General features: G+C 45.9%; 1 protein-coding gene across 4 annotated transcripts in view; it reads right to left on the minus strand.

Moving 5' to 3' along the window:
* tanc1a (tetratricopeptide repeat, ankyrin repeat and coiled-coil containing 1a) overlaps positions 1-19,147 on the minus strand; it is a 271,496-nt gene that overhangs the window by 34,950 nt on the left and 217,399 nt on the right. For all 4 annotated transcript variants that reach the window (XM_072474765.1, XM_072474748.1, XM_072474757.1 and 1 more), the window contains 6 exons: positions 13,791-13,976; positions 12,369-12,447; positions 7,522-7,655; positions 6,347-6,470; positions 6,088-6,263; positions 1,880-2,012 (listed from right to left, as the gene is read on the minus strand). In XM_072474765.1, coding sequence (XP_072330866.1) covers positions 1,880-2,012; positions 6,088-6,263; positions 6,347-6,470; positions 7,522-7,655; positions 12,369-12,447; positions 13,791-13,976 — 832 coding nt within the window. The remainder of the gene's footprint in view (positions 1-1,879; positions 2,013-6,087; positions 6,264-6,346; positions 6,471-7,521; positions 7,656-12,368; positions 12,448-13,790; positions 13,977-19,147) is intronic.

A 19,147-nucleotide genomic window follows, 5' to 3' on the forward strand; every position in this document is an offset into this window, starting at 1 on the left:
CAGCTGCTAATGGTTCAGTACTGATCAGGCTCCAATTCAAGACCAGAATTAGATTTTCTAAGACTGCAAATGTCTATATCAACATGACCTGACTTTAATCAGCATCTTCCTGACCTGACTTCTGAAAGTTTCAAGATTCCCTGGCTGCATTACTTTGAGCACAAATCTTGCTATGTCGGGAGAATTCTGGGAGAGACCCGAAACGGGATACGCGGCAGGTGCCAAACAGTTTTCGATGCTCTTGGGCCCTCCTAGCAGATGTGACCTGGTTCATGCCCTCACTGAGCATCAACCAGATTAGCATATTAAAATTCTCATTTAAATATGCAGAATGGGCTTTAAGCTGCATTCACCTGGCTCCGCCAATTCTCCCACTTTCTCCTTCAGAATTTTCTCTGATGGGAGACTCACTGGTATGTAGTTCCCTGGCTTATGTCAACCTTTCTTAAATAGTGGGGCCACACCAGCTGTTCTCCATCCTCGGACATCTCCCCTGAGGCCAGAGAGGAATTGAAAATTTGGGTCAGAGCCCCTGCAGTCTCCTCCCTCGTTTTGCACAGCATCCTGTTACACAATTCATCTGGACATGGAGACTTGTCCACTTTTAAGCCTGCCAACACCTCGAATACCTTGTCACTCCCTATGACAATTTGCTCAAAAACCTTGCGGCACGGTAGAACAGTGTTTAGCACTTTTGCTTCACAGCGTCAGGGACCCAGGTTCAATTCCCGGCTTAGGTCATTGTCTGTCTATGTAGAGTCTGCATGTTCTCCCCGTGTCTACGTGGGTTTTCTCCGGGTGCTCCGGTTTCCTCCCACAGTCCAAACATGTGCAGGTTAGGTGGATTGGCCATGCTAAATTGCCCTTAAGTGTTCAAAAAGGTTAGGTGGGGTTACTGGGTGACGGGGATAGCTTGGAAGTGGGTGCTCTTTCCAAGGGCCGGTGCAGACTCGATGGGCCAAATGGCCTCCTTCTGCACTGTAAATTCTATGATAAACAATGATGCCATAGGAATATCAATATGCCATTCAGCCACTCGAACTTGCTCCATCATTCAGTTATGCCATGGCTGATTTATACCTCAACACTATTTATCCACCTTACCTCCAATATGCCTTGATACCCTTATCTAATAATAATTGCCCAAGACCATAAAATTAATAATTAAGGGCCATCAAATTACTTATTTTCCTCTTGCATGCAGTTGCACCCACTGCACATTTGGTAATCAATCCACACAAATGCATAGCAATTAGTAGTCCCTCTCTACTGTCAATTAACATCCGTGCTATTTGGCACTGTCCAGGAGAGACATAATTTCTGCCAATTAAATGAAGCAACACACTGTTCAATACTTAAATAGTGTTCAGTAACATTGTTAATTAACAGATGTCTGTATTTAAAACACTTTTAATTTGGGTTGAATAACTGGTTACAAACACATTATTGCAATAAAATGTAAATCCAAGTAAAATGGTCTGCACAAAATAGTTGTATTACAAACAAAAATGTCTAAAGATGCAAATACATCTGACATTCTTGAAAATAAATTACATGATGTTTGTACAGGAAAGAACTTGGGTTTTCATATGGAGCTTTAGAGGACCTTCGTGAATGGGACCAGATAAATAACAAATAATAACACCAAGCATCAAATTTCAGATTTTTCTTGAAACAGGGAAATCTCAGATTTTCAATCAATTGGAACAACAAAAGAAATCGACAAAAAATTTAGCTGCATACTTTATAACAGTATGTCAAGGACAAATCAGCTCCCCTTTTTTGTCAGTCAAAATTATGAGCAAAAATGGTAGCATAGCTTGTGAAAAATGCTACAATTCATTTCTGTAGTCTTGTTTCCTGACAATCAAAGTCGTACCTAGTTTTGCACCTTTCTTGAGCAGCATCAGCACCACTGAAGTGTTGCAACATCCAATTGCTCTGTCTAATGGACGCATTCCACTGCAGTCAACATGCTCAATCATTGCACCTTTTTCCACCAGATACTGAACCTGAACAGTAAATATGAAACTTATTAAACATGTTTATTTAACCTAATGATATAAGATTTCCTCACTGTTCTAACAAATCAGCTCTGGTTTTCCAGGATTATTTTCGAGAAATGTCTGAAACAGCTTGAATATTGATTAATCCTTCTTCTTTGTTTAGAGATGATTGTAACCTGTGTTCATGTGGAACTAACTTTCAATTATATTCAGTGCTTGAAATACATCTTATTCTAATCTTAATACTCCTTGTATTTACGTTCTTAGAAGTGATTGATGGTCTCAAATAATAAATGCAAATAATAATTTCACTTTACTTCAACTATTTTCGTTTGAATAAAAAAAAAAAAATCGGCAACATATTTTGCCTCCACCACCTCCTGATGGTTTCTTGCTGGGGTTTTAGGAGAACCAGTTGACCTCCGGTGCTCTACACAAGATACTATTCATGTGTGAGCCTTGACATACTATTCATTCACCACTCACTTGCATTTACATAGCATCTGTAATATAAAAATAGGTTCTATGGTGCTTTACAGAGAAAGGAGAAAATAAAGGAAAGTATTCAAGGGAACGGATTCCAAGCTATGGAGGGACAGGAGTAATTCTGTTTTGTACTTTCATGGGGCGTTGCAGGCAAGGCAAGTATTTGTTGCTCATCCCTAACTGCACTTGAGAAGGTGGTAGTGAGCTGCCTTCTTGAACTGTTGCAGTCAATCTGGAGTAGGCACACCTTTGCGCTGTTAGGAAGTAAGTTCCAGGATTCTGACCCAGCAACCATGAAGGATCAATATATTTCCAAGTCAGGGTAGTGTATGGCTTGGAGGGGAAGTCGCAGATTATGGTGTTCCATGTATCTGCTGCCTTTGTCCTTCTAGATAGTAGAGGTCGTGGGTTTGGGAGGTGCTATCGAAGGAACCTTAGAGAGTTGCTACAGTGCATTGTGCAGATAGTACATGCTGTTGACACTGTATCGGTAGTGGAAAGAGTGAATGTATACGTTTGTGAATAGAGTGTCAATCAAACAGGCTGCTATACTGTGTAATCATCTGCCAACATCCCAACTGCTGACCTTATGATGAAGGGAAAGCCATTGATGAAGCATGTAAGGAAGAGGGACCTTTAAGTGATTTAAAAAGAATTTTTGAGGCACTTGCATGGAACTAGCAAGCACAGCATTTAATGCTCTCTCTCTAGAAAAGAAAAACAAAATTATAAAGAGCCAGAGGCCAAAACAAGATTGAGAAAAATATTGCGCTCCCTACATTGAAGTCACTAGACTCTATAAACATTCCTAAACTGATGGGAGGAAGCGTCCAGACACCCTGCCTTTATCTAGCCAATAAAAAGTCACCTCAAGCCAGCGGTGGGCCATGTGATTACTCTGGCATCTTGGGTACTGTCCTATAGCCATTGGTCTGAAGAGCCATCCGGGTGATTGATACTGGGTAAGCTACCAGCCCTCAACAAAACATGCGGCTGGATTCTCATTCCTGAGACTAAGTGTTGAATTTGTGGACTTCTAAGACAGCAAAACCGGTGCCACACCTGGATCGATTCAACGACTGTTAAGGGCTAGCATTGGTGCCACGTGGAACACAATCAATTCTAATGAGAAATGGTGCCGGATTCACGATTGACATTTAGGAGGCCGACAAGCTGCAGCCACATATAGACATTTCACTCCCCACACACACACATCATCCCAGCTGACAACTGGATGTGCTGGCCCATAGGGCTGATAGGCCAGCTGGGGCCAGAGGGCACCTTGGGGGTGGCCTGGGGGAACATCCATACGACCCGTGGCCCTAAGTTCACAGTGGGTAGTCAGCGGCATGCGCAGCTGCATGGCTACCTTTCTGGCTGCGGCAATGTTGTTCCATGTCTGTTCACCCCGACCCCACAGCCCACCTCCTGACCACCTCCGCTACACCACCCAACCCTGGCAGAAGCCCCCCGATGAGTGGCACAACTGTCAGCGATGTTGGACACTTTCCATAACCACTCACTCCCCCTCAGCAGCTACAGCGCCTGTTTAATGATTTTAAAAGCACAAGTGAACCATGCAGTCGGGAATTCGGCCCACTGGAGGCGGAGAATTGCAAAGGCCCCAGAGAAGATCGGGTTGGGCCCGCTAATGATATGCCAACACAGTTTACTGTATGTGCGTTCTGGAACGCGACAGAGAATTACGATTTGGCATGAATTTGGCACCCGCCATGATATCAGCATTGGAAGTGATTCCCGATTCCGGCATTGGCCGATAGAGAATCCCGACCATGATTTTCCCTATTCCAGCGACAGCTGACAAGAGATATATTAATGGGTATTCATAGGAGTCAGGCCTTTTTCTTGCTTGGAAGAAGACAAGGATTCTCCAACATCTCAGCCAGAGTGAGGAGGAAAAGAACAGAAATAGAGAAGAAGACTGCCATTGGCTAACAGTGAAAGACAGAGAGCGCCTGGTACTGTCACTTTGGGTTGCAGAAATCAGCAGTCTTCGTTTGTTCGTCTTCTGGGAGCAGAATGCTGCTATCACTGAAATCAAACATTCTTCACTGTCACTGGTTGTACACTTTTATCTTGTCTATTTAGTTAGTGCATCATATCTAAACTGTTGAATAAACTACTTTAAAATTACGTACAAATACGTGACTGCCTATCTTAGATTTCTGTGGTTCCCAAATCCAAAATCGTACAAGCAGATTAGTCCGACACTACCCTGAGGAGCTCCTGTAGTGTTGTCCTGGGGCAGAGATGATTCACCTCCAACTACCATGACCACTTCCCTTAGTATTAGGTATGACCCAAACCAGTGGAGAGCTCCCCCCACCCCTCTTCCGATTCTCGTGGACTTCAATTTTATGCCACACTCTGTAATATGCGGCCTTGATGTCAAGGACTGGCCGTCTCACCACGCCATTTGAATTTAGCTTTTTTGTTTGTTTGGACCAAAGCTGCAATGAAATCAAGAGCCATGGCCCTGGCAGGACAACAAATTGGTATTGGTGAGCAGATTGCAAGTGCCGCTTGATAGCACTGTCAACACCTTCCACCACTTTGCTGATGATTTAGAGTAGACTAATGGTGTGCCAATTGGCCAGATTTGATTTGATCTGCTTTTGAGGAACAGGACATACCTGGGTCATTTTCCATATTGTTGGGTAGATGCCAGTATTGCAGCTGTACTGAAACAGACTGTCCAGTAGTACGGATAAATCAGGAGCACAGGTTTTCAGAATGTTGTCAGGAAGCACAGCCTTTGCTATATCCAGTGCCTTCAGCAGTTTTTTTGATAACATGTGGAGTGAATAGAATTGGCTGAAGTAGTTGAAAGTTGATTAGATTGAGAAGTTTTTTTTTTTAAAAAGGAAAGAGAAGAAGAGACAAAGTGATTTAGGGGCAAACTTCCAGGAGCAACTGAAGACGTTTCCAATAATGGTTGGGTGAAGTGCATGGCGAGGTGCGGTGAACCAAAGCAGACTGGAAAAGATGCAAAGCAATTTCACAAGGGTATCGCAGTCGAGTCCAATGCTCTCCTCATTCAATGCTCATGCACCTGTACTTGCAATGCCAATCACTTGGCAGCAATCAAGGAGGGGAACTCTAGCCAATTTCCCCCACTGCCGCCCCCTGGGGCTCAGAAGCCAGGTACACTACACAAGTTGAATTCAACAACAGTCAGGGATCAAATCTGAACCTTCCCAGTCTTTTTGCCTTAGCTATGGACTGCTTACAACCACTGAACCTCTGGAAAAGTTGTCAATTTCATTCACGAATTGGAAATTAAGTACTCTGTATATTTGCAAATAATAAGTTCCTAATTCAAAAGAGATAATTGATTGGGTAAACATGTTTATCCATAGCATAGTATCGGCCACAAAAGGGCCCAGGTTCAATCCCTGATATGCGAACCATAATTCATCTCACCATCCCTGATTAGGAAAGTCAAAGATGGATTCTGCTCCTGATCACCATGATTTGAATACCTACCCATCAGCATTGATCAACGCTTTGTTACCAAACTCAACGTATCAATACATACATTGATATACCATAAGCAAAGTTTAGTAATACTCACAATGTCAGAATCTCCATAAAAGGCTGCTAGATCTAGAGGTGTGCGACCATTCTTATCAGTGTGGTCAATAGCTGCACCCCTCTCCACCAAAATCTGAACCACAGGTTTTTGACCTTTCAGGCAGGACCAGCTCAAGGGAGTCAATCCTTCCTTATCTACTGAAGAAATGGAAGCACCTAAAAGATCAAAGCCAAATAGAATATTGAAACGCAGCAAAAAAAGTAAATGCACAAGTTAACAAAGATTAACAATAGTTTACCTTTTGAAAGTAGAAATTCAACAGTGCTCACATGCCCTTCACAAGATGCCACCATAAGTGGTGTACGTCCTTGCTTATCTGTTGCGTTCATATCAGCATCATGCTGAAACAAGAGGTCAGCAATCTAAATTTCCAAAAAAATTAAAAATGAGTAGAGCACTATATTGAAAGATTACAATCCTTTCCACTTAAACTGCCCACATTTCAATGGGTAATCGTTAAAATCAGCCAAATGCTACTCATTTTCCATTAGTCAATTACAAAATGTTGAGCGCCTTGGATATTTTAGGCAGAAACAAATATCCATCGAGTAGTTTACACTTTGGTTCTGCAAATAAGGTAATTGTACCATAATCACTTACAAGTGTGGTCAGGTTATAGCTTACATGGAACAGTGGCTAGTACTGCTGCCTCTCAGCACCAGGGATCTGGGTTCAATTTTGGCTTTAGATGACTGTGTGCAGTTTGCACATTCTCGCAGTGTGTTCATAAGTTTCCACCGGGTGCTCCGATTTCTTCTCAGTCCAAAGACATGAAGGTTAGATGGATTGGCCATGCTAAAATTGCTCCTTATTATCCAAAGATGTGCAGGTTAGTTGAGGATAGAAAGATAGGGTGAGAGTGGACACATGTAGGGTCCTCCGTCAGAGATTTGGGGCAGACCTGATGGTCTTCTTCTGCATTGTAGGGATTCTATGGTACCCTACACAGGACAAACTCAAATAACATTCCAAAAACTAAGCAAACAGCTTTGTAAAGGTCCAAAGTACAAGACTGGTAATCTTTTCTTAACTTTATTGTTCAGCTCTCTGACCATACCTACTTAGGAAATTCACAAATATTTATTATTCACATATATTTATTACATAGTCATCACGCACTTCTATAAAAGAATAGCTAAATCTTAATATGTCTTGACATATTAGTATCAACCATTTCACTGATAATTCAGTTCCTTGCGCAGAACATCACAAGAGTTGCATATATAGGGAATAAATAATTAAATGTGTCTAAGCAGGAGAATTGCAGTAGCACAAGAATGTCTTTTATAAGCGGTGGAGACTTTACCAGTTATTCTAAGCTACCAATACTGAAGCAAAAAAATGTTGTATCTTAAACAAAGAATAATTTTCCCATGCATTAAAAGAAAATGCACAAAATGGCATTTACAGTACCTGCCAGTGACCTTGTCTTGCTGCACAAAATACTGGAGCAATTCCCCTCCGATTGGGATGGGATACCACAGCTCCTTGTTGCAGGAGCAGTTTACAAACTTCCAATTTACCCCTGCCTGCTGCTGCCGTGAGAGCTAAGAAAGGAAAACAATGCACAAAACACAAGCGGATAAGATTACGTGTGCTGGCTCCTTGAAAGATGTATCTTAGTCCCACTACTGATTTTTCCCTATTGCCATGCAATTTTTGCCCTTTCAAAATATATATCCAATACCCTTTTGAAAGTACTGCTGAATCTGCATCGCCATTTCAGGCAGTGTATTCGATGTCATAACTCATGCAAAATAATTTCTCATCTCCAGACACCTGGGGCAAAATTCTCCATTCCTGAGGCGTGAACAGAGAATCCGTAGGAGTTTCACGACAGGAAAATCAGCAGGCACCCCTTACCGACTCCGATGAGGGGCTAACACCGGCACCACATGAAATGCCAGTGGATCGCGCTGAAAACTGGAGAATCGGCGGGTCCCGGGCCGTGCATGCGCAGGGCTGACGGCCTGCACCGGTCACGCTGGAAAACATGGCGCCAGCCATGCTGGAATCCTAAGCCACACATCCCGACCCAACAATCCACCCCCGCCCCCCAGCCAGCGGAACAGATCTCGGACAAGTGTGGCGGCGCTGGACACTATCCGCAACCAGCATGCCGGGTTCCTGACCACTGGGACTACATGTGGTCTACGCCATTGGGGTGGGCTGGTCGATGACGCGTCAATGGCATTACAACTGCACGATGCCCGATGATGCCGGTTTGGAGGAGGCAGAGCATTGCGGACCGGCATCAAACCAGCGCTTGCCCCAATTCCGGCATCGGAAGCCATTCTCCGCCTGATCGCCGAGCCCGATTTCAGTGTCGGGCTACGGAGAATCCAGCCCGTCCTTTTGACAATCTCAAATCTGTGCCCCATGGTTATCCCTCCTAACAGTGGAAAATGTATTCCTATCTTAACAGAATGTCACATCATTTTGAACACCTCTACTGAATTTCCCTTCAATCTTCTCTAATTTCAGTTTCTCTGCAAGTGTTTTCATTTAATCTTCTGTTTTTTGATGGTATTTTAAAAATAAATTTAGAGTACCCAATAATTTTAAAAATCTAATTAAGGGGCAATTTAATGTGACCAATCCACCGACCCTGCACATCTTTGGGTTGTGGGGGTGAGACCCACGCAGACATGGGAGAATGTACAAACTCCACACAGGCAGTGACCCAGGGCCGGGATCGAACCCGGGTCCTCAGCGCCGTAGGCAGCAGTGCTAACCAATGCACCACTGTGCCGCTCTGTTTTTGAAGGTATGTGTAGCATGTGCAACTCTCCCACATCCACGGAGAATTAAAATATTATGGCCAGAGGGCTGCTACTTCCACTTTTCCTACTCTCAGTAACCTAGACACCTCATCAGGACCAGGTGTCCTTTCTGCTTTGAATGTTGTGATAGTTTTGCAAATGTTGTCTCTTATTTTATCCCTAACCATTGTCCTTTAGTGGTATTGGCAGTATGGTCTTTTATGAAGACAGATGGAAAGTACTCACTTAATATCTCAGCCACGCACTCTGCCTCCACAACATTTCCTTTTATGTCTTTAATTAGCCCACCAGTCCTTTTGATATCCATTTGCTTTTATACTTCTATTTTACGATACTTGCTAGTCTTTTCTCATACACTCTCTTTCTCAGAGTTATCTCCTGCTTCTGTTCTCCTTTGCACTTTATTATTCGGCTTGATTATTATTTTGTTAAAACTGTATTTTGTTTATAAAGTTGAGATTTATCATAAGACTTTGTCCTGTTTTAGGAACATAGAACAGGAGTAGGCCATTCAGCACTTTGAACCTCCTTCATCTTTCACCAAGATCATGGCTGATTTGGTTCAATTCTTTCATGCATCAAGTGGGCTTTAGCTTGGAATGCTCTTCCTTTACTCCTCATGAGAATGTGATAGGCTATATCCAAACTATCTTCTTTGATCCTTTCATCTACTGTTTTACCTGCTAATCTTCGATTCCATACTCATTAAACATTTTCCCATTTCAAGTCAAGTATCTTCATCTTTGATTGTTCCTTGTCCTTTTATACAACTACTCTAAACCTAAAGATATTATGATCACTGTTTCCCAAATGGCCTTCCACTGAAAAAGAAAATAGAAACAGGCCATATGGCCCTCATGCCTGCAATTCCATTCACTAAGAATATGGTCACTCTTTGACCTCAATTCCACTTTCCCAATGCTTCATGGGAGGTAGTGGCATAGTGGTATTGCTGCTGGACTAGTAATCCAGAGACCCAGTCATGCTCTGGGAACCTGGGTTTGAATCCCACCATGGATGGTGAAATTTGAATTCAATTAAAGTCTAAACGTCACCATGAAACCATTGTCAATTGTGGTAAAAACCCACCTGGTTCACTAATGCCCTTTAGGGAATGAAATCTGTTGACCGTACCTGGTCTGGCCTACATGTGATTCCAGATCCACAGCCATGTGGCTGACGCTCAAATGCCCTCAGGGATGGGCAATAAATGCTGGCTCAGCTAGCGATGACCACATCCCAAGAACAAATACATTTTAAAAAAACTTGCCCTAATTCATTCCTCAGAGCTAGATCTAGCACTGCTTCATTCCTCATTGGGTAAGAAACAATGATCAACAGAATTCTTTTGGACACATTTCAGGATGAGCTACAAAATGACAAATTTCAATGGCTAATTTGTTTACAGATATACAGCTCACACACTAACCTTGTACCGCATTTAAATGTATATATGAAAATACGATAAGAATGTTTGGCATATTCTCCCCACCCCATTTCCCACATTTACTTTGCCCTTTTATTCTAACTGATCTAACTGACAAAATCAAGTCTAACATTTTTTATTGTATTTGTTTCCTCCCAGCTATACTCATTGAATCTCACTACTTTTTTCAACCAATCAAAAACCAAAGATATGAATGGCATGACTGCATCATGGTGTGAGCAAGTCAATTTATAACATTTATGCATCAAATTGTGGAAAAGGCTCACACCTACATAGCAGAAATGCCTGAATAAACCGGTTCACTGCAGTTGGAAGGATAAAACTGCAGAAGCATGTCTATCTTGAAAAACAATAATTGGAATTGCCAAATTGAAGTAATGTACCTCAAAAATAGTTTTACTGAAGGTACTCTAGAAATTAATTTCCTTTACCGCTTTAATTTTTCTACTTCTTACAATTGTGTGTAAATTAAAATCTATTATAAAAATATTATTTGTTACCTCCCTCATGGTATCATTATTAGGTTGTTAAACAATGAGACTTGTATCCTTTGCTGCATCTTAACTTTACCCATGTTGCTTTCACAGCCTACTCATCTCCACTGAAATCCCTTCTCTCTACTGCTGTAATTGTGCTGGTCAATATTTTGGCACCTGCCACCCTTCCATTTCCCTGTTCTTTCTAAAGATCCTATAGCCTGTAATATTTAGCTCCCAATCACGCCCACCTTGAGGCTGGAACTCTAAAGGCCACATCATCAAACCTTTTGAACTGGATTTTTGCCCACCATGTCCACCTGTCCTGGTGTTTTTCACATACTTTTTAAACTCAGCATGTACTTTCTCTTCCTGCAACCCCTAACTAGTTTAAATTGTTCCCCACTGTCCCATTCACCCTTTCTGCAAAAGCCAGGGTTCTTTCCTGTTACATGAAGGCTGCCCTGTCTGTACAGTCTACACTGCGCCAATCATGGTCCCAGAATCCCAGGATTCTGAAACACTCATCTCTGCACCTTTGAGAGAAGAGCAGTGGAGATGAAAACCCAGAAACCATTTAGAAATGACTAGATGAAGCAATGGGGTAGAAGTGTAAGGTGGTTCTGGATGGATGAATTAAAATGTGCAGAATGGTCTCACAGAAAATAAAGAAGCTCACTCTGAACCTGCACTCAAGTTTTAACTGTATTTCTGTTCATATTTTATATTTTTCTAATTTATGCTGTTGCTTCCCTGTTCTTACCTTCAGTAATTTCACATATTACTTTATGTAGAAAATGATACACTAATTTTATCATTTACGTTTTAATTCTGTCAATGATCTCCTTTTCACTATTTCATCCAATTGAATATTTCATTACTTCTCTTCCTTTTTAAAAAAAACTTTTTCTATTTATATGTTGAAAGTATAATTCAAATAAAAATGTCTTGGAGTGAAAAGGTCATTCAGGGAATCAATTTAACTTCATTCTCTAGGTCCTTTTTGAGAACCAGCCTGATTTTATACAACAGACTTTCTGGAAAAAAACTCTTCATTCTATTAGACAACTTAGTTCCCTAATCATCAGATGAAGGCAGAAGGATTTATTAGAACATCCGTTGACAAAGGCTCTCTACATTAAAAATAAACTTCCTAAAAATAGACTTTTTCTTTTTAAACACACTACTTTATAATCCATGAATGTTTCCAATTCATTCTGAAAATTGATCAGTTGAATGAAATCACAGTTTTAAAATTAAACAAATAACCTCCTGGACAAAAGGGTGGAATTGATTTTTAAAATAAATGGCAAATTTAACTAAAATTCAAAGTAATAAGTTAAATTCAAGTACAGTAAAATACATTCAATCGTATTATATAAGTTTCACAATATTAGTGCACATTGCTAACTGCAACGCAACAGTTAAAATGCAATCATAATGAATGATTTTAGTGTGTGATCTGGTGAAATAATAAGTAGATATGATCCTCCTTTATACCGTAGGACTTGATTTATAATGCAAAAAGAAAAACTCTCAAAAATGATCAACTACCTGTTTCACCCCAAAGAGTGTCAAAGCCATTGACCTCTATTCTATGCTCACGGTCAAGTTCTTGCAGATTCTTCACAATCTGTAAATAGTATTGATGTAAATTAAGGAAAATTGAAAAGGATGTTAAACAGGAATCAAACATGGTATTTTTTCCTAATCAGCTTTAAAGCTCAGATAGGAGATACAAAGTAGTGTTCTTCAATATATTTCCATTGTCTGGGAAAGGATAGTCTGTCGATAAAATTAAGATTTTAAATAAAATAGCTGGCAAACTGATGTCAAAGCAGCAATTTGCATTGCACTAAAATCATCAAAATAAAAAGGGACCTGAGACACAGGTTGCCCACAGATTCAAAACTTACAAAACGTAATGTTAGGACTTCTGTCAGGGGATTCTTCTTCACACAGTGATCAACACTTGGAATGGGCCTTTGAGTAGAGGGGTGGTGATGAAAACCCTAGAAATCTTTTAAGATCAATTTGCTGCAGCAATGGAGAAATATAGTGCTGCTCTGGATGGATTAATTGAAATGCACAGAAATCGTGCTCTCATCTGATTATGTAATGAATAAACTGATTGAACATAGTTTAGCTTTAATTTTTAGGGATTAAAATCTTCTGCGATATAGACTTAAAATGAGGCATTTATTTTCTGCCTTTGGATATTTCTGCTCTATACCTGCTTTCCATTATGGTCTGTTCATTAGCCACCACTAGGCAATGAGGGAGAGCTGCCTACGGTGACTCATCCACTTACTTCAAAAGTATGAGGAATTGCTTGTTGGCAATTTGCAGGTGTAGGGTTATGGGAACAAACAATGGAGTTCCAAAATAAAATACAAGAAAAATAACCATTTTGCTTATAAATATTTGCACAGAATATTCCAGAAGGTAAATCTTGAGTGTCACAATACAATATCCACATAGCACGTCTTTCATTTCAAACAAAGAATTGATGAGAAGTGGTTAGCACTGTTGCCTCACAGCGCCAAGGACCCGGGTTTGATCCCGACTCTGAGTCACTGTCCGTGTGGAGTTTGCACATTCTCCCCGTGTCTGCACACAACCCAAAAAGATGTGCAGGGTAGGTGAAAAGATGTGCAAGGTAGGTGAATTGGCTATGCTAAATTGCCCCTTAATTAGAAAAAAGAATTGGGCAGTGTAAATTTATTTTAAAAAACGAATTGATGAGATGCGATACAGAGGCAAGAAGTTACTCAAAAGCAAACTTGAGCTCACTCCATTACAGGCCCAGTTAATTGCATATCCAATGGAGGATCAAATCCAAAATATTACGGAACTTTGCTCAAATGCTGTACAAATGGGAAGGATCGATCAGCCTCAAAATATTTTGGTGGAAAATGTCCGTAATTATGTTTGCATAATATAAGTACGTTGATGGATCACTTTCTTGGAACTTACTTCAGTATGTCCCATGCTTGCTGCCGCAACCAGAGCTTGCTGAAGAGCCTGACTTTTTCTGAAAGAATGCTGGTGCTGTGTGGTTAATGGCCAATCTGCTTGAAGTAAATATTCAATAACTTCATGATGACCTCGTAAAGCAGCATGAACCAATGCACACTGACCATTTTTATCTGTGTAATCAACCTAGAAGTTAAAACATTTAAATTACTTCAACAGAATAACTACACAAACACTAACATGGGATTATTTTTTAACTCACTAAAATTCCAGCCTTCGGTGACCTCCATGTCATAGAATGTACAGCGCAGAAGGAGGCCATTCAGCCCATCGAGTCTGCACTGGCCCTTGGAAAGAGCACCGTACATGCCTCCACATAACCCAGTAACTCCACCTAACCTTTGTGGACACCAAGGGCAATTTAGTATGGCCAATCCACCTAACCTGCACATCTTTGGACTGTGGGATGAAACCCACACAGATACGGGGAGAATGTGCAGACTCCGCACTGACAGTGACCCAAGCCGGGAATCAAACCTGGGACCCAGGAGCTGTGAAGCAACTGTGCTAACCACTGTGCTACCGTGCCTGCATGGGTTTCCTCTCAGTCCTTCGGTTTCCTCTCACAGTCCAAAGATGTGCAGGTTAGAAGGGGTTACAGGTAATGTGGGGGCCTTGGTCAGTTGCTCTTTCAGAGGGTCAGTGCAGACTTGGTGGGCCAAATGGCCTCCTTCTGCACTGTTAGGATTCCAAGTTTTTATGATCATTAATGGAAACATACCTTAAGTTGCCAGAGGAAGTACGGAACTCAAAGTGCCTAAATAGTACAGTGATGTTTTGAATTTTGGGCAGAAGAATCGAGACTTTATCGCACCCACGTGATTGGCAGCATTTGCTTCGATTGGTTGGCTCGTGGCCAATGGATTGGCTAGGGACAGTACTGGTTCGTGTCATGTGGGGCTTTTGGAGAGAAAGAAACCAGGAGAAGCCACTGGACACTAAAGGTAGAAGCAACTCTCTCTGCTCTACTACCTACTGTCGGAAGGCAGAAGCTTCCAGACCCTGAAAGAAGAAGCTTTCTCTCTCTTGCCAAATGTTGGCTGCCTGATATTTCTAGGAGCAGACAGTGAAAACCATTACAAGCTGAAAGAAAAGATAATACTTATCTGAAAGCCTGGACTGAAAGAAGAAACTAATTGGAAGATGTCCATCTGCGCACACACACACCCCACAACCCAAAGGTGTACAGGTTAGGTGGATTAGCCACTCTAAATTGCCCCTTAATTGGAAAAAAAATAATTGGGCATTCTAAATTTTTTTTAAAATTGCGTTTAAATTTACAAACCCGGTGACTGGAGTTATTGGACATTGAGTCGAAGACCTCAGGTATTTTAAAATAAAAGTTAATTTCAATTGTGTTGTGATTGTGGGTCAAATGGGGCTGGAATTGACCATGCATTGGCCCAGGGTGTCGTTACAATAGGACCAGTCACACAAATAAAGAGCAGATTAGAGGCTGGAAATTCTGCAGCGGATATCTCGGGTGAAATTCTCCGGTATCGGCGGAAAGTCCGCCGATCGGCGCAAAAAACGGCGCAAATCCCACTTGCGTCACGTCAGAAAAATGGGTCGATAGTCTCCGGCCCGAAATGGGCTAGCAGCGACGTAACGGGATCCGCGCTTGCGCAGTGGTTCACGCCGTGCAGCGTCATACGTGCTGCACGGCGTGACGGCTCATAAGGCCGCGCTGCTCCCCCCCACCCGACCGCAACACCCGACTGGATGGCTGGCCGTCGCTCAGCCCCGAGGTTCGAGTCACGCGATGTGGAGGCGCTCCTGGACGCGGTGGAGCAGAGGAGGGACGCCCTGCATCCCGGGCACGGCCGCAGAGTTGCCCCACGCCACAGCCGGCGTCTGTGGAGGGAAGTGGCAGAGGCCGTCACCGCTGTGGCCCTGACACAACGGACAGGCACTCAGTGCCACAAGAAGGTGAACAACCTCGTCAGAGCAGGCAGGGTGAGCCTCCCCCATATCCCCCCCACCCCCATATCCCCCCCTCCCCCATATCCCCCCTCCCCCATATCCCCAAGTGAATCCAGCCCTAACCTTAACCTCTGCAATGCACGCGCAACCGATGGCGCCCCCCCCACAGGAGAAGCGCGCACACAATAATAGGGAGCATGTGAGGACTGGAGGAGGGCCCGCTGATGAGAGGCCACTGACCGTACACGAGGAAAGGGCCCTGGAACTGGCTGGCGGACCTGAGGACCGGGAGGTTGCTGATGCAGAGGTCGGGGGCCCACCAGCAAGTGAGCACCGACAGCCCGTCCCCTATATCCCCCTCATCACCTGATTACTGCCTGATGTCTAACCATGCATGCTTCATTGTGTATCGCAGGACCAAACGTCCAGGCACCCATCCCCGCAGATGCACACCGCCCGCAGGATGCCCCTCGGAGACCACAGGAGACGGAGAGACCCGCACCCTCCAGCATGCGACGCCCACAGGATGCCCCTCGGAGACCACAGGAGACGGAGAGACCCGGACCCTCCAGCATGCAACGCCCGCAGGATGCCCCTCGGAGACCACGGGAGACGGAGAGACCCGGACCCTCCAGCATGCGACGCCCGCAGGATGCCCCTCGCACACCACGGGAGACGGAGAGACCTGGAGCAACAGGGAGACGACACCCCCGTCACGTGCGGGAGCGACCACCCAGCGATGAGGGGGGCAGCCACAGGCCCCCGTCACATCCGAGCCAGGACACCCCTACCCGGGACACCCCTACCCGGGACACCCCTACCCGGGACAGCACTACCCGGGACAGCACTACCCGGGAAGACGAAATACCGGACAGTGACTCAGAGTGGATGGGTGGAGACGAACCCCCACCCCAAAGTGCCATGGACTCAGAGTGGGACGAAGTGCACGACAACGCCACTGCTGTCACCAACACCCTCCACCATCGCAGAAACACTCACCACGGTTGGGCACTTTAGTGATGAGGCGTCTGGTACACTCACTGGTGCGCACAACACAGCCGTCCCGGTACAGCAGGTGGAGGTAGGAGCAGCAGAGGGACCGGGCGGTCGGAGGGCAGCCCAGGCCAAGCGAACATCTGCCGCCCAGATGGATCCCGGGTTCCTGAAGTTACCACACCCACACATAGATCCGATGCAACCACCGACCCGGAGACGAGCGAAGAGGGTGACGGGCGGCTTGCGGCGGCTGCGGTCGCAGGTGGAGGAGTCCACCCGCGTCCAGGAGCTGGGAGTGGTCCCGGTCATGCGTGCCACCCAGGCTGACACCGCACGGGTGGCGTCCGCGGTGGAGGCAATGGTTGTGACGGTGTCAGACATGGGGAACGGTTTGCGAGGCCTGGGGCCTTCCGTGCAGGCGGCGTCTGTGGCCCAGGAAATGGCTGCCCTCTCACAGGAGGCCATGAGCCAGTGCCAGCGCCAGATGGCAGAGGCACTCAACGCCATAGCCCAGTCTCTGCAGGCCATGGCCCAGTCTCAGCAGGCCATGGCCCAGTCTCTGCAGGCCATGGCCCAGTCTCAGCAGGCCATGGCCCAGTCTCTGCAGGCCATGGCCCAGTCTCTGCGCCAGTGGCCATGTGCGAGCCGGCGTCGCACTGTCACAGACAGGGTTTGCCAACACCCTGGGCTCCATGGTTGCAAACCTGCAGACCCCTGTCGATACCAGCACGGGCCTCCAGGACTGGCAGCGCCAGATGTCGGGGGGGCGTCGGATGGCCAGTCCGTTCGCATCCCCCACCCATGTAGAGGCCTGGGGGCCATCGGGCACCCCGAGGGAGGAGGAGGTGGTGTGGTCCATCCCGGCTCCCTCTGTAGGGGAGGTCCCGGTACACCGCGCACCGCGACACCTCGGACTCCCCCCCTTCCGTCCCAGGTGCATCGGGTGGGCAACGGGCAGGACAGGCTGGCAGCTCGCCATCCCAGTCGCCCGGGCTGCAGCCTGGCCCATCAAGGCCAGGACGCCCCAGGAAACGGCCGCCAAAGGGATCCAGTGTCAGAGGGCAGGAATCACAGGAGTCCACCTCCAGTTCTGCTGTACCGTCTGGGGAACCACGTAGACGTAGTCAAAGGGCCCGTAAGGCCAAACAATTAGACACTGAGTAAGTTGGCACGGGTGCAGGGCGAGTTTTAGGGGCTAGGGCACGTGCATGAACTCCTTTGGTTATTAAAGTCAATGTTACACCTACCGAAGCTGCCTTTGTGCTCTGTCCAAAGTGTGCGGGCGTGTCATGTACGTTGAGCGCAAGTGTGTGTGTGAGGGGTGGTCTTACCTCAGCCCCAGGTGAGTCTGCCCCCTTCCCCCCTGGGCCGCCATCAACATCCCCCGGGCAGAGGACGGGACCGTGCGCTGCAGTTGTCACAGCCGCATGCAGGGATGGTCCGGGTGGATGGTGTGTACTGTGGCCATGGGTCAGACATAGTCCCAACGATGTAGAGCCAGGAGCTCATCGCAGGGCGGGTTGTCATCATCCTCCATGGCCTGCGATAGACACGCGTCCACCCGCAACTGTGTGAGCCCGGCCCGTTGTGCCGCCGGTGGATCGGCAATGGGGGGGGGGTGGTGTGCATGCGGGTGGGGTGGGTGGGGTTGGGGAGGGGGTGGTGAGGGTGCTGGGTGGGTGGATGGGTGGGGGGTGTGGGTGGTCGGCTGTTGCCATGGTGTGCGGGTCTGTGGCCATACTACCCGATTCCCACGCCCATGTAGTCAGTGAAGCGGGCGTCTATCAGTCTGTCCCGTGCCCGCTGGGCCAGCCGGTAACGGTGGACAGCAACCCGCCTGTGTCTACCCAGTCTGCCCTGACCATTGCCCCCATCCCCCCTCATCTGGGGAGGACTGGGCCTCTTCCTGCTGCTCCTCCACTCCGCCCTCCTCTGCCTGCGGCATATCGCCCCTCTGCTGGGCTATGTTGTGCAGGACGCAGCACACCACAATGATGTGGCCGACCCTATCTGACCGATACTGGAGGGCGCCCCCAGGAGAGGTCCAGGCACCTGAAACGCATCTTCAGCACGCCAAAAGCACCTCTCAATCACTCCCCTTGTCGCTACATGGGCATCATTGTAGCGGTTCTCCGCCTCATTGCGTGGCCTCCGTATAGGTGTCATCAGCCACGATCGCAATGGGTAGCCCCTGTCGCCCAGGCAACCAGCCCCTCAGCCGGGGATGGCGTCCCTCGTACATGCCGGGGATGGATGGACCGCGACAACACGAATGAGTCGTGTGCACTGCCTGGGTGACGGGCGCAGACGTGCAGGATCATCATGCGGTGGTCGCAGACCACCTGTACGTTCATCGAATAGGTCCCCTTCCTATGAGT

Source organism: Scyliorhinus torazame, chromosome 2 (assembly GCF_047496885.1).
Source record: "Scyliorhinus torazame isolate Kashiwa2021f chromosome 2, sScyTor2.1, whole genome shotgun sequence".
NCBI classification, from domain to species: Eukaryota; Metazoa; Chordata; class Chondrichthyes; order Carcharhiniformes; family Scyliorhinidae; genus Scyliorhinus; species Scyliorhinus torazame.